The 15,443-nt window shown below is 44.2% G+C and overlaps 1 protein-coding gene across 1 annotated transcript in view; it reads left to right on the forward strand.

The window, feature by feature from the left end:
• The first annotated feature begins 442 nt into the window (after positions 1 to 442).
• LOC141444082 (dynamin-like GTPase OPA1, mitochondrial) overlaps positions 443 to 15,443 on the forward strand; it is a 33,561-nt gene continuing 18,560 nt past the window's right edge. Inside the window, 13 exon segments of the mRNA XM_074109514.1 lie at positions 443 to 1,065; positions 1,148 to 1,370; positions 1,880 to 2,015; positions 3,487 to 3,621; positions 4,970 to 5,059; positions 5,973 to 6,124; positions 8,574 to 8,755; positions 9,247 to 9,357; positions 10,525 to 10,654; positions 10,857 to 10,955; positions 12,475 to 12,606; positions 13,951 to 14,096; positions 14,965 to 15,126. Of these exon segments, the coding sequence (XP_073965615.1) occupies positions 1,037 to 1,065; positions 1,148 to 1,370; positions 1,880 to 2,015; positions 3,487 to 3,621; positions 4,970 to 5,059; positions 5,973 to 6,124; positions 8,574 to 8,755; positions 9,247 to 9,357; positions 10,525 to 10,654; positions 10,857 to 10,955; positions 12,475 to 12,606; positions 13,951 to 14,096; positions 14,965 to 15,126 (1,727 nt within the window). The 5' untranslated portion in view covers positions 443 to 1,036.

The raw sequence follows: 15,443 nt of genomic DNA on the forward strand, positions 1-15,443 counted from the left end.
AAGTAAACATCAAAGTTGCGATTTGATGTCCCTCCATCTGATAAGACCAGCATTTTTTATCAGTAAACAAACAACCATTTCTCAAATAAAATGCCAAGTTTATTCACCCTGAGATCCAGCAGCCCTTTTTCATGTCCATTTGAATGCCAGTTTACTTCCCAAACACTGACATAAAAGGGCCACACTGTAAACAGAATATTAAAGCGCACAAGCAAACAAACGCGCCCGACATGCGCGTACTATACTAAAGCTAAAAATAACACCAACCCATCGAAGGAAACCCTATGTACAAGTCATAAATTACATCATTACTCAGCAGGGTTCAAGGAACCGGCCGTGATATCACCGTAGATTGCTATCTGCTACGCTAATTGATACCAAAAACCACCGTTCTAGTAAAAGAGAGCGTTCGCTCACGAAATTCGAAGGATATTGTACTCACAGAAATAAAAATATCGACGTATCTCGCATTAGAAAAACAAGGTCATTCCAACACTTCCCACTGGCTATTTATCACTGAACACATACACAGTCCTAGTATCAGTCGCTTCCTACTTATAAATGACTAATTCCTTTTTATAGGTGCTTATTTTTTACGTAAATTAACTGTGAACACTGCAGAAAATTTCAGTCCATTTTTGACGTTCGGCTCAGACGAGTTACGCAGTGTTACTGCTGTAAAAAAATATTCCTGAAATGGTCATAGAATGTTAAAAAATTGTCTTTTTCACATTACTTAAACGTCAAAAATGTACTGAGCTGTGAGCAGTAACTAAACGCGAAATCCAAAATGAAATCGAAGTGGTCTTTTGAAGTCCGCAAATTGTCAGATTTTCAAAATATGAGTTTGATTTAATAATGATTTACATGTTGATTGTGTAATATTTACCCAATGTAATACACCCATATACACCATCAAGTGTTTTCGATTGTTACGTGATTATTTTTTTTACAAGCACCGGAGTTGGAGGTTATGAAATAAGATTCGTTTAAAAACATTTTAATGTTTAAGTCATACACGAGAATTACGTAAACTATGTCGAGGATACTACATAATCGCATAAGGTAACTTACGACTTCTATTCCTAGAAGCTTTCAAGCCAACTCGATAGTTTGTACTGACAATAACAATTCTTGTTTTTTTAAGATCATCCTTCACAAAGTCTCCGGTATGGTCTTGTGTGGACAAGCGAGCGGTAGCGTTCTCAGTATGGTCAGGGCGCAGCTTGCTTCTCCGGAAGCCAGTGGACACGAGTCATGTGCAGAAGAGAAAGTATGGAATGTTTGTGGCTCGTGCAGTGCGAGGTCTACTCAAGATCAGATATCTAGTCCTTGGAGGAGCTGTCGGCGGGGGGATGACCTTAAATAAGGTGCTGAGTTAACTATGAACTGTTTTATGCAAAACTAATCTTCTTTATTTGGTTCCTGGTCATTAAGTGGACCCATCCAAGCTTTACTAAACATGCCAAGCTAAAAGTGGCCTACCTGACAAATAAATATTTTATTTTTTAATATTTTGGGTAATGGACAACTTAAACAAATTCATGATGCAATCTTCTGCCAATATATTGAACTATACATATCCTTGTCAATCCTTGCATACTTTAAAAAGAAAAAAAAACTGAATGTACATATTAAAGCACAAATTACATTATTTTAATTGTATCTATTCATGACAGCTGTTGTGAATAGATCTGTACAGTTGAGTTCTTAAACTTCTGAGCAAAAAGGTTATAAAAAATATGTGATTATGACTATTGTTAATGAAGTAGAAGCATGTTCAGATATTTTTGATTGTATTTTTGCTCATAAGTTTAAGAGCTCAACTGTACATGCAGGTGCAGAAGCACTCTCAATATTTTAATTATAAATATTCCAGAAATATGTAGAGTGGAAGGATGGCTTGCCCGACATGGGCTGGCTGAATGAGCTGCTGCCTGACGAGGAGCAGTGGGGCCGGTTCACCTCCACGCTCATCAACGCCAAAGACAAGATCGGTGACAACCTACAGATAGGTAAGACAAACTCAAAATTAAACAGAGTGATGTAGTTTTTAGAAATCCCTTTGAGTATTTAGTACTTACTTAGTATCAAGACGCAGTGACCTAAAGTAAAGTGGGTCTTGGCGTCCTACACCAGATTACGATCTTGAGCCAGTTCTTGGTAGCCTTTGACCCCAAGGTCTGTATTTAGTAGAATTACAGAATACAATATGACTTCTCTTTTCTCAACGGGCTGGCACTAGGGCTTGATCCCGGTACTGAGTTTGTAAAGCGAGAACCGGTAATGCAACTTATGTTATGGATGTCCATGGGCGGTGGTTGCTTTCCATCAGATGACCCGCCTGCTTGTTTGTCCCCTATCATATGAATAAAATAATTTAATTTATCTGCTAAGTCTACTGGTCCATACTAGTGAAGCTGCTATTGTTAAGACTAGTAGTATGATGAACTACCATTCCAAATCTATATTTAAAAATAAGAATAAAAAACGGGCAAGTGCGAGTCGGACTGGCGCACCGAGGGTCCCGTACACATTTATAGGTATGTAAGTAAATGGGAATCGTGTCTTGAAGATATTTCTCGCTTTTTCCGAGCGATTTAATACATCCAGTGTATGCAGAGCCCTACTCTTAAGCAAAATGTATGCAGTGTGGGGTCAGATTATATTCGAAATAAAAATCAAGATTTTCAGACTTTACTAGTTGGTTGTGTTATAGATAGCTACTTTCATACCAAATTTCAAGATTCTGATTCCCTTGCGAGTTTCAAAAATTTGCGAAAATTTGCAGCATAAACGGCTGCATCTTTTGATTGCGTTGGCTTAGATTGTTGGGTTGTGATTTTTTCACAGCTCCAAGGGACAGTTGATATAAATTTCAGCTTGATGCCTCCACGCGTTCCCGAGAAAAAGGGTCTTGACAGACAGACAGACAGACAGGCGGACAAAAAGTGATCCTATAAGGGTTCCGTTTTTTCCTTTTGAGGTACGGAACCCTAAAAACCCTTTAAGCTATTAGTGATGCTTAGGCGTTTTCAAAAAAACATGTACTTTCAAAATGTATTTCAATTGACAAGATTTCATATTTCTAAGACTATAATTTGATTCGTTCTCTGTATTCTGTTTGGAAAGAGAAAGACCCATTACTTTTGTCTAGTCTCTATTAAAAAAAAAAAGATCACTTAGATCTGATATTGTCAAAATGATGACAGCTCCTTTTTCTGGTGAAAAAGGCAAAGGAAACATATCTATTCTGTGGTAGTATTGGCAAATTCAGATTTATTTTTTTCAATTTATTGTATTTTTTTAAATAAATCGAGAAATAAATTATAAAAAATATATTCCCATGTTCAGGACGCAAGGAAAATGAAATCTTGTCAATTGTAGGGTGTAGGTTCCTGGCCACGTCTCCCGTATCAGCCATCAGCCTGTACCCAGTAGGTGTGTGGGCTTGTTGTGACGTCAGCCAGTGGTATTGTTGTGTAGGTGAGCCCCTGGTGCTGTCCGCAGATCCGCGCCTGCGCGCCGCCGGCCTGGCGCGCGCCGCTGACCTCAAGGACTGGCTCGCGCAGCGCTATGAGGACGCCGTCGCAGCCGCCGCCGCCAACACCCAACACATTGGTAGGTGCCAACTGACACTGTGTGAGGTGCCAACCGACACTATATGTGGTGGCAATTGACACTATGAGGTGGCAACTGACACTATGAGGTGGCAACTGACACTATGAGGTGGCAATTGACATTCTATTAGGTGGCAACGGCAACCGACACTACGTGGTGGGAACTGTAACTATACGAGGTGGCAACTGACACTGTATGAGGTGGCAACCAGTGCCACCTAAAGGACTGGCTAGCTTAGCGGTATGATGGCGCCGTCGTCAATGCCAACACATTGGTAGGTGCCAACTGACACTGTGTGAGGTGCCAACCGACACTATATGTGGTGGCAATCGATACTATGAGGTGGCAACTGACACTATGAGGTGGCATTTGACATTCTATTAGGTGGCAACGGCAACCGACACTACGTGGTGGAACTGTAACTATACGAGGTGGCAACTGACACTGTATGAGGTGGCAACCAGTGCCACCTAAAGGACTGGCTAGCTTAGCGGTATGATGGCGCCGTCGTCAATGCCACCTCAAACACGCCGCAGCATATCGGTAGGTGTCAACCGACACTAGATGAGGTGGCAAGCGACACTATATGAGGTGGCAACCGACACTATATAAGGTGGCAACCGACACTAGATGAGGTGGCTAGCGACACTGTGAGATGGCAAGCGACACTGTGGGTTGGCAACCAACGCACGATGGTAGGTGGCAATTGACACTGCAGAGCGTCATTGATAAGACTGCATTTGGACTGCAAGGAGACATACTGGCTGACTGTAGACAGACTGTGTCGTCGGTTGCATAGTACTTACAAGTTATTGGTTTGTTTTCTTAATGTTTAGAAAATAATGTGCTATTTTGTTTTGATCCCCTGTAGTTTTGCCTAAATCATCAGTACTATAGTAATTTATCACGTTTAATTTTACTTAATCATGATCACTAGTTTTTATCTCCTAAGATGCTTATTGTTAGGTACCATCAACCAAACATGTGGTCTACCACCCTAAAGTTGCCAATAGACGTGTCTGTCAACTTGAAAGTTCGACTTTAACGACATATTCATTTGATAGGAACTTGTTTACCACTTATTTGGCTGATGGTACGTGACTAAGGGGCCCTCTACATCTTTATAAAATTTAACCATGGGTTAGATCAGGTAAGTTTAAGTTTTTCTCTATATATTTCTGACTTTGTTTTGAATTATAAACAATTACTTTGCTCACCCGCGACCAAAAGGTCATAGCGGCGGCGGTGGCAGCAGAGAAACACCCGAAAAACTTTCAGTTTTAAATAAAAGTCGACAAAAAATGGTTGCTAATTCTTTATTAACAAATACTTATTGTCTTTTGTACAGAGCCAGCGCCGAAGATCGCGAACAATTTGCAGAGCAAGCCGGCGCCGGCGGCCGCGGCGCGGGGCTCGGGGGAGGACGCACACACTTATGGTAAGTACATACCAGAACTTGTTTCCGGCCTAAACAGTATACAGGGCCCAAACAGTATAAGATGAGTCAGTATGGGTAACACACTAACTGGTTGTACCAGAAAATTAATCAACAAAAAATGTTGTCAACACAACATTACTGTAATGTTTTGATCATTTGGTTTGAACCAGAACGGAACTCTTCAACAGTTAATGCCATCGACTTGGTATTTTTGGTACAGATATATGTATAATTTGGATGATAATGAAGTTTGTATTAAAAACCGGCCAAGAGCGTGTCGGACACGCCCGAAATAGGGCTCCGTAGCCATTACGAAAAAAATAAGTAATATTTTTCCAAGGATTTCGTATTTTGTACGGAATATTCCAAGTTTAGGTATATTTTATAGTTTTGCTATTTACTCTTAAACTACTAGTAATTCTCAAGAAAACTTAACCGTTATATATTTCCTTGTAAGTTTGATATACTTACTACCATCTTGAATTTTTCCAAATTTTTCCTTCCACCGGTTTAGATTTTAGAGGGGGGGGGACGCTCGGTTTTAATGAAAATTTGCACTTTAAAGTTGAATATTTTGCAAATAAATCACTGTATCGAAAAATCGTTTAGCAACCCCCTAATGATTTTAAAAGAACTATCCAACGATATCCCACACTATAAGGTTGGATGAAAAAAAAAACACCCCCGCTTTACGTCTATGGGAGGTACTCTAAAAAAAAATATTTTTGAATTTTTTATTGTACTATTTTGTCGGCATAGTTTACAAATATATTCGTGTAAAATTACAGCTTTCTAGCATTGATAGTCTCTGAGCAAAGCCGCGGACGGACAGACAGACAGACATGGCGTAACTATAAGGATTCCGTTTTGGCCATTTTGGCTACGGAACCCTAAAAATGCAATTTATTTTCAGAAAAACGCGTCCATGCGTTACAAGAGGAGGTGTTGGCTCTTCAAGCGCGCTACCAGCGGGAGTTGCAACGTCTGGAACAGGAGAACCGCGAACTGCGCCAACAGAACATGCTGCTGCGGCAGGGACGGCAGCCGCCCGCCAGGAGGATCAAGGTACGCGCCTGACGGGGGGTGAACTGCGCCAACAGAACATGCTGCTGCGGCAGGGACGGCAGCCGCCCGCCAGGAGGATCAAGGTACGCGCCTGACGGGGGGTGAACTGCGCCAACAGAACATGCTGCTGCGGCAGGGACGGCAGCCGCCCGCCAGGAGGATCAAGGTACGCGCCTGACGGGGGGTGAACTGCGCCAACAGAACATGCTGCTGCGGCAGGGACGGCAGCCGCCCGCCAGGAGGATCAAGGTACGCGCCTGACGGGGGGTGAACTGCGCCAACAGAACATGCTGCTGCGGCAGGGACGGCAGCCGCCCGCCAGGAGGATCAAGGTACGCGCCTGCGGGGGTGTGAACTGCGGCAACAGAACATGCTGCTGCGGCAGGGACGACAGCCGCCCGCCAGGAGGATCAAGGTACGCGCCTGACGGGGGGTGAACTGCGCCAACAGAACATGCTGCTGCGGCAGGGACGGCAGCCGCCCGCCAGGAGGATCAAGGTACGCGCCTGACGGGGGGTGAACTGCGCCAACAGAACATGCTGCTGCGGCAGGGACGGCAGCCGCCCGCCAGGAGGATCAAGGTACGCGCCTGACGGGGGTGAACTGCGCCAACAGAACATGCTGCTGCGGCAGGGACGGCAGCCGCCCGCCAGGAGGATCAAGGTACGCGCCTGACGGGGGGTGAACTGCGGCAACAGAACATGCTGCTGCGGCAGGGACGGCAGCCGCCGCCAGGAGGATCAAGGTACGCGCCTGACGGGGGTGAACTGCGCCAACAGAACATGCTGCTGCGGCAGGGACGGCAGCCGCCCGCCAGGAGGATCAAGGTACGCGCCTGACGGGGGGTGAACTGCGCCAACAGAACATGCTGCTGCGGCAGGGACGGCAGCCGCCGCCAGGAGGATCAAGGTACGCGCCTGACGGGGGTGAACTGCGCCAACAGAACATGCTGCTGCGGCAGGGACGGCAGCCGCCCGCCAGGAGGATCAAGGTACGCGCCTGACGGGGGTGAACTGCGCCAACAGAACATGCTGCTGCGGCAGGGACGGCAGCCGCCCGCCAGGAGGATCAAGGTACGCGCCTGACGGGGGTGAACTGCGCCAACAGAACATGCTGCTGCGGCAGGGACGGCAGCCGCCCGCCAGGAGGATCAAGGTACGCGCCTGACGGGGGGTGAACTGCGCCAACAGAACATGCTGCTGCGGCAGGGACGGCAGCCGCCCGCCAGGAGGATCAAGGTACGCGCCTGACGGGGGTGAACTGCGCCAACAGAACATGCTGCTGCGGCAGGGACGGCAGCCGCCCGCCAGGAGGATCAAGGTACGCGCCTGACGGGGGGTGAACTGCGCAACAGAACATGCTGCTGCGGCAGGGACGGCAGCCGCCCGCCAGGAGGATCAAGGTACGCGCCTGACGGGGGGTGAACTGCGCCAACAGAACATGCTGCTGCGGCAGGGACGGCAGCCGCCCGCCAGGAGGATCAAGGTACGCGCCTGACGGACGGTCAAGGTACGCGCCTGACGAAGGGTGCGGAGGGTGAAGGTACGCGCCTGACGGAGGGTTATGTATTTTTATTTCAACTCCAAATTTGTTACTTTTACGGTTATCCCGTGAAAATCATATCGAAAATACAAACTGAGACATGCACAGAAAAACCAGAAAAAGAGACCAGCGCTGGGAATCGAACCCAGGTCCTCAGCAATCCGTGCTGCATGCTAAAACCCCTACACCACCGCTGGACAGGAGTCTAGACACACATGTCTCCTATGCATACATATCTCAGGTTGCTTTTTTCTACTACGCTACTTAAGCAGCAGCATTTGCGACATCTATGTTGAGCTTTCATCGAGAGACGTCAACACATGACATTTTAATTTTTTTATTGTTTGTTTGATTGATTGTTCCTATTGCATAAATTTGACTTAGATTTTTGTTTTGCTTTTAATTATTATTATTAAATTGAATTCTAATTTGACATTCTAAGTAAATTCAATTTTTATTTTTTATTCTGGCTGACAATTTATTGTAATAAGATTTATTTTTTTGTATACATTTGACGATCCTTTTGTGAATTTCTTGTAATTAACTGACATGTGTTTATAATGTATTTTTCCAAAAGGTAATAAATAAATGTAATGTAATCACTCTTTCGGAGCTAACCGCTCACCCAGACAAGCTGGGTTCGATTCCCAGCGCTGGTCTCTTTTTCTCGTTTTTCTGTGCATCCATGTCTCAGTTTGTATTTTCGATATGAAATTTTTATTGTTATGTTATAGTATGGTGAGACTGTACAATAACTGAATCGAATTGAGTTTCTTGCCGGATTCTTCTCAACGGAGGTTTTTCCGAACCGGTGGATTTCTTTTTTGACATTCATAAGTGCTTGTTATAGCCTAAATTGAATAAAGATATTTTGAGTTTGAGTTTGAATGGTGGTTGATGTTTCCAGCGCTCCCTTATCGACATGTATTCGGCGGTGCTGGACGAGCTGTCGGGCTGGGAGGCCGGCGAGACGGACCGGCTGCCGCGCGTCGTGGTGGTCGGCGACCAGTCCGCCGGGAAGACCTCCGTGCTGGAGATGATCGCGCAGGCGAGGATATTCCCGCGCGGCGCCGGAGAGATGTGCACCAGGTATTTGTTTTATTACCCAATGGGTGCCAACGGAACCCTTTTACTGAGACTCCGCTGTCTGTTTGTCTGTCTCTATCACAGGGCTCTAGCTCTTAAATCGTAATAGTTAGACACATGAAATTTTCACAGATTATGTATTACTGTGTGGCCGCAAAACAGAATAAAATTAATTAATATTTAAGGGGGGCTCCCATACAACAAACGTGATTGTTTTGTCGTTTTTTTTTTCTTCTTTATATTAATAACGGCAACAGGTAGACGCTTGAAATATTCACAGAATATTTAGTTGTATAATCACTTTAAAAATAAATAATTAAATTAAAATAAAATAAATATTTAAGGGGGGCTCCCATACAACAAACCTGTTTTTTTACCGTTGCTAATGTCTAATGTTGTATAATAGGTAATGGTAAGGAACCTTTCGTGCGCGAGTCCGACTCGCAGTTGGGCGGTGTTTTAACTGCCGTGTGTGTGTGTGTGTGTGTGTGCAGGGCTCCAGTGAAGGTGACGCTGTCGGAGGGTCCGTACCACGTGGCGCAGTTCCGCGACTCGGCGCGCGAGTTCGACCTCAACAAGGAGTCCGATCTCGCCGACCTCAGGAAGTAAGACGACACTTTTAGACCATACTCAGCCATCTGGCCGCTTTGGCGACCTTTTAGATACAACATTAGTTCAGCAACTTTTAATAATAATAGTCTTTGAATCTTCCTTTTTTCGTACAAATTAAATACTGCTATCAATGTACGCCATCCTAGAACACAACTGACGTCGCCTGTCACGCTACAAACATCATGCATTTTGCTTTACATTGCTTCTTCAAATAAACTTAAGTGTAATAAAAATTAAAAAACTAATTATTTTTGAAAGTCGCTGAACTAATGTTGGTCAGTTTGAGGAGTATGATCTATGTTTTAATTATTTGCTCATATTACAGAGCACACCCGGTATAGTTATAGTATGATGTGTAGGGAACCATACAACAGTAAATTTGATTATGATTCGTTTTTTGGAGTCTTTTTGTATTTTTTATTTCAACTCCAAATTTGATACTTTTACGGGTATCCCGTGAAACCATATCGAAAATACAAACTGACACAAGGATGCATAGAAAAACCAGAAAAAGAGACCAGCGCTGGGAATCGAACCCAGGCCCTCAGCAATCCGTGCTGCGTGCTATAACCCCTACACCACCGCTGGACAGGAATCTAGACACGAATTTTTCCTATGCATATCATATTTCATCGTAATAATCATAATAATTTATTTAATATTCATAATTTGATTGCTTAGTAGCGACATCTCTTGTCTGGGTGAGCGGTTGGTTCCGAAAGAGTGTGACGTCTCTCGATGAGAGCGGAACATAGATGTCGCTAGTGCTGCTGCATAAGTAGCGTAGTAGAAATAAGCAACCTGAGATATGTATGCATAGGAAAAATTCGTGTCTAGATTCCTGTCCAGCGGTGGTGTAGGGGTTATAGCACGCAGCACGGATTGCTGAGGACCTGGGTTCGATTCCTAGCGCTGGTCTTTTTTTCTGGTTTTTCTGTGCATCCATGTCTCAGTTTGTATTTTCGAGTATATTTGATCTTCTAAGCATATTAGTCGCATATATCAAAGCAGTTTTTTTTTAAGAAACTCTGTCACTGTTGTCTCTTGGACAACGGGACGGAATAACAAACAAGAAAAATTTGATTGGCCCATAAATTGAATAAAGATATTCTGACTTTGACTATGTCCGCATGTCGGTAACCGCACTGTGTCGTCTGCAGAGAAGTGGAGCTGCGCATGCGCAACAGCGTCCGCGGCGGGCGCACCGTGTCCACTGACGTCATCGCCATGTCCGTCAAGGGGCCCGGCATACAGCGGATGGTGCTCGTCGACCTGCCGGGGGTCATATCGGTCAGTCCCCCCCCCCCTTCCTATTTGTATAAATACGTCAATTTAAAGATTGAATAAACAATCATGTAAAACAGTTACAGGATTGTTTATTCAAAGAAATCTATCTGCTGAAACATTCCAGAGTTATTTCAGAGTTATTTCTTGACACCTTGGGGCAGCATTTTTATTTATAACACTGTTTTAATGAACCGTTATATTCCAGACGCAAACTGTGGACATGGCGTCAGACACGCGGGAAGCCATCAAACACATGAGCCGCCAGTACATGGAGAATCCCAATGCCATCATACTCTGCATACAGGTAAGAAAGGGGCACAAGAGATCCCATACATACAGTCTAATTGTATTTAAGCGCCATCTAAGTGACGCTTCCATAACTAACGTAAGCTAGACATCACTGAACTTCAACACACGACCCACAGATGGCGTGATTACAAATAATTAAAATTTGTACTAAAGAGGGCGCTGCTTGACTTTAACCAAGGTGTTAATTATTATTATTAAAAACTCGAAACCGAAGACATTTTATTTTATACATTATATCGTCGGATGACAAGCAAAAGTCACTAATTGCATAATTTATTGAGTCAGGCGTTACGTCACTAATTAACATAAAGTCAAGAGGGATAATCAAACTTATGCATGGCGTCATAAGGTTAATATTCCACTAATCGTTTTTTTGCAGTTAGTGACTTTTGCTTGTCACCTGTGCCTGACGAAGTTTATGTTTACACAAGCCTTGGCTACTTTGGGAAGTCAATTGGCGTCAAGTGTCCCGTGATATTTATGTATTTTATTTAGATATACTAATTAAGGTCTCTCCACATTACCCGTATCATACCATGACCGTAATAGGCACGTGTCAGACGGAGTGTCAAGCGCATACACGATACGCGACGCCGACGGTTGGTCACGAAACGTGCTAGCGTGCTATAGTCAAGTCATAGTTCTTTTTTTTTTAAATTTTGGAAAGAATATAGTTTTTCCTACTCACAATCAAGAGCCCAATCGAAATCTATCAAATTAATCAAAACAAACCGGCCAAGAGCGTGTTGGACACGCCCAAGATAGGGTTCCGTAGCCATTACGAAAAAAATCAAGTAATTTTATGTGCGTTATAACACAATTAAAACGCTTACTACAGTCTTAAAATTTATTACCGAAAAAAGAGCGTATCTTCACGGCACTTACGTCCTTTTGTTGAGAAGCGCAGTTTTTTGGCAATAACTCAAAAACGAACTATGTGCCACACGTAGATGCGAGTTAATTTTTTTTTTTCAATTTCTGTTAGTGACCCCCCTATAAATATTTGTTTTTGCAATTTAACTAAATAGCGGCTTTGACAAGACATCTGTACGAGTACTCCAAATTTCATTGATATACATCTAGTAGTTTTTGAGTAAAATGCCTGTGACATACGGACGGACAGATAGACAGACAGACGGACTTTACGAAACTATAAGGGTTCCGTTTTTGCCATTTTGGCTCCGGAACCCTAAAAATTACAGTTTTGCGATGCTTCTTTCATACACTCTGTATGGGCGTGACAAAGGTGACTCATCAAATTTTGTATGAAAAAAATAGGGACATTTTTTAAACGATCAGAATCGATTCTGCTCTTAATTCTGAGTGGGAAAAAATAAAAAAAAAATTAAAACGCCCAGAGACCTTAAAGCTGCGGGCTCACGGTGGATGCAGCCCGCTTCCAACTGAAGCAACTGGAGATCTAAGAAGGAGGCCTTATGTCCAACAGTGGACGTCCTACGGCTGACATGATGGTGTTTCTGTATATGTAGTAATTATGAGGTTTGTCTATACAGGACGGCTCCGTAGACGCTGAGAGGAGCAACGTGACGGACCTGGTGTCCTCGTGCGACCCTGGCGGCAAACGGACCATCTTCGTGCTGACCAAGGTCGATCTGGCCGAGGAGAACCTAGCCAACCCCAACAGGGTGAGTGACAGACAGACACAAACGATCTGGCCGAGGAGAACCTAGCCAACCCCAACAGGGTGAGTGACAGACAGACACAAACGATCTGGCCGAGATGAACCTAGCCAACCCCAACAGGGTGAGTGACAGACAGACACAAACGATCTGGCCGAGATGAACCTAGCCAACCCCAACAGGGTGAGTGACAGACAGACACAAACGATCTGGCCGAGGAGACCTAGCCACCCCAACAGGGTGAGTGACAGACAGACACAAACGATCTGGCCGAGATGAACCTAGCCAACCCCAACAGGGTGAGTGACAGACAGACACAAAACGATCTGGCCGAGATGAACCTAGCCAACCCCAACAGGGTGAGTGACAGACAGACACAAACGATCTGGCCGAGGTGATCCTAGCCAACCCCAACAGGGTGAGTGACAGACAGACACAAACGATCTGGCCGAGATGAACCTAGCCAACCCCAACAGGGTGAGTGACAGACAGACACAAACGATCTGGCCGAGATGAACCTAGCCAACCCCAACAGGGTGAGTGACAGACAGACACAAACGATCTGGCCGAGGAGAACCTAGCCAACCCCAACAGGGTGAGTGACAGACAGACACAAACGATCTGGCCGAGGAGAACCTAGCCAACCCCAACAGGGTGAGTGACAGACAGACACAAACGACCATCACAAAATAACTGCTCTACTAATTTTTAAACAAGTTCCTATCAAATGAATATGTCGCTAAAGTCGAACTTTCTAGTTGATAGACACGTCTATTGGTATTATTGTTTTGTGACATGCATACGATTATCGACTTTAGGGTGGTAGACCACATATTTGGCTGATGGTACAAGTCATAGATGAAGGGCGGATGATGGGTGCAATACATATAGTGACGAAAGCATAAGATGGATAAGACTTTTATTAAACTTCGATAAATATTTTTTAAAAAAGTGTAGAAATTTAAATGATTGTGATAATGTTCCTAGTAACCGAGGTAGTAATGAAGTATCACTTTACGAATACGCACTTCTCACATTTGTAGTTGTAAAGAGGTAATTTTCCCTACATAAGTGGATGGTGAATCTATCGCGTATGAATTCGCCGCTAGAGAGAGGTTTTAAGGTAGATATTAAATATGATTTAAATGTAAAATGTTTTCATGCCCGTAATAACAAACTAACCACTATACTTCAGGCAGGACCTTTATCTACAGTGAGCGCGAAAACGGTAGTCGTCATTGCTAATTTGCTACTTAAACCACCTGCTGTTTAAACGTAATGATACTAAAGTAACCGTGGACTGGAACATAGCCAGGAAGTCGTCAAGGTACATTAACCGCGTCGTTCCAGATCCGCCGCATCCTGGAGGGCAAGCTGTTCCCGATGAAGGCGCTGGGCTACTACGCCGTGGTGACGGGCCGCAGCCGCAAGGACGACTCTATCCAGAGCATCCGCGAGTACGAGGAACGGTTCTTCCGATCCTCCAAGCTGTTCAAGTGAGTGCCCACATGGTTGTAACTTTACAGAGATCGTTTTACAGAGTGCATTTCCTCAAAAAATGTGCGAGGATGTGTTGCTAAAAATATGTTTTCACCTCTCACTCTCGTAAAGTTCGTGTTTATGCAGGATCTAGGCGACATAAAATGACTTTTTATGCTCTAGTGCATAAAGTAAAATCCACAAACAAAGAAGTTTCTACATATTTTTTAAATAATTTTTAATTTATATAAAACTAAAAATCAATCAAATCAATCACTTTAGATTAAAAAAACTAAAAATTTATATTTATAATAGTAATGCGTGAAAAATAAAAGGAACCTTTGTAAGTGAACAATGTTTCGACTGTTGTTATTTCATGTCCTCGCAATCGAAGTGAAAAGCAGAGTGTAAAACTCGAGCTTTAAACCCATTTTCACCTCGACATGTCTATCCACCCTCGCCGTACCGGCTCGGATAGCTATTTGAACGGCTCGGGTAAAATGGCTCGTTTTATGCTCTTGTTGTACAACCTACTATTTTCATTAACCAATCTCTAGTGGAAACAACAGAGTGGAGCGGGGCGTGGTCAATGAAGCGTTTCTTTTGGTTCATGAAAAACACATTTCTCGCCACACATCCTCGCCACATTCGTGGTGCAAACGGAGCCTAACGGTGTTATCACACTTGCGATTTGCGGGCGAATTCAAAGCGAGGCGAGTGCGTAACGACTTGGCCGCATGCGCGCAGCGAGTTCGCTGCGTCTAGAGCTGGGACGCCATACTGATTTTCCCGTACGTACGCAGTGAATTCGTTGCGCGCTCGTGGCGATTTCGTTATGCGTTAAAAGTGTCGCTGGGTGTCGTATTGTACTGTGTTGTGTGACAGGGACGGGCTGGTGACGCCGTCTCAGGTGACGACCCGCAACCTGTCGCTGGCGGTGGCGGAGTGCTTCTGGCGCATGGTGCGGGCCTCCGTGGAGCAACAGGCCGACGCTTTCAAGGCCATGCGGTTCAACCTCGAGACAGAATGGAAGAACACCTTCCCCAGGTAACAGTACAGTCAATCTATTTCATTTCTAGATCACCATGGAACCTTTTTACACGCACACACGCATACTTTTTCACACACGTGTTTTCCTTCACTGTAAATCTCGGAATAAATTGCAGATACCACACGTACGAGCAAATTCCGAATAACTCTTCTTCGAGAAATAATAGCTCAAGCCACAAGGCCACCACGGTTACTTGGTGAAGTAAAGTATAATAAGGGTCTGAGCCATCTATCGACGCGGAATCGGAAAAAACGATAAGAAAAACCTTTTCTCAAAAATGACTGTAAAAGTCTACATTACTTTTTACTTATCA

This window comes from Choristoneura fumiferana, chromosome 29 (genome assembly GCF_025370935.1).
Source record: "Choristoneura fumiferana chromosome 29, NRCan_CFum_1, whole genome shotgun sequence".
Classification (NCBI taxonomy): Eukaryota; Metazoa; Arthropoda; class Insecta; order Lepidoptera; family Tortricidae; genus Choristoneura; species Choristoneura fumiferana.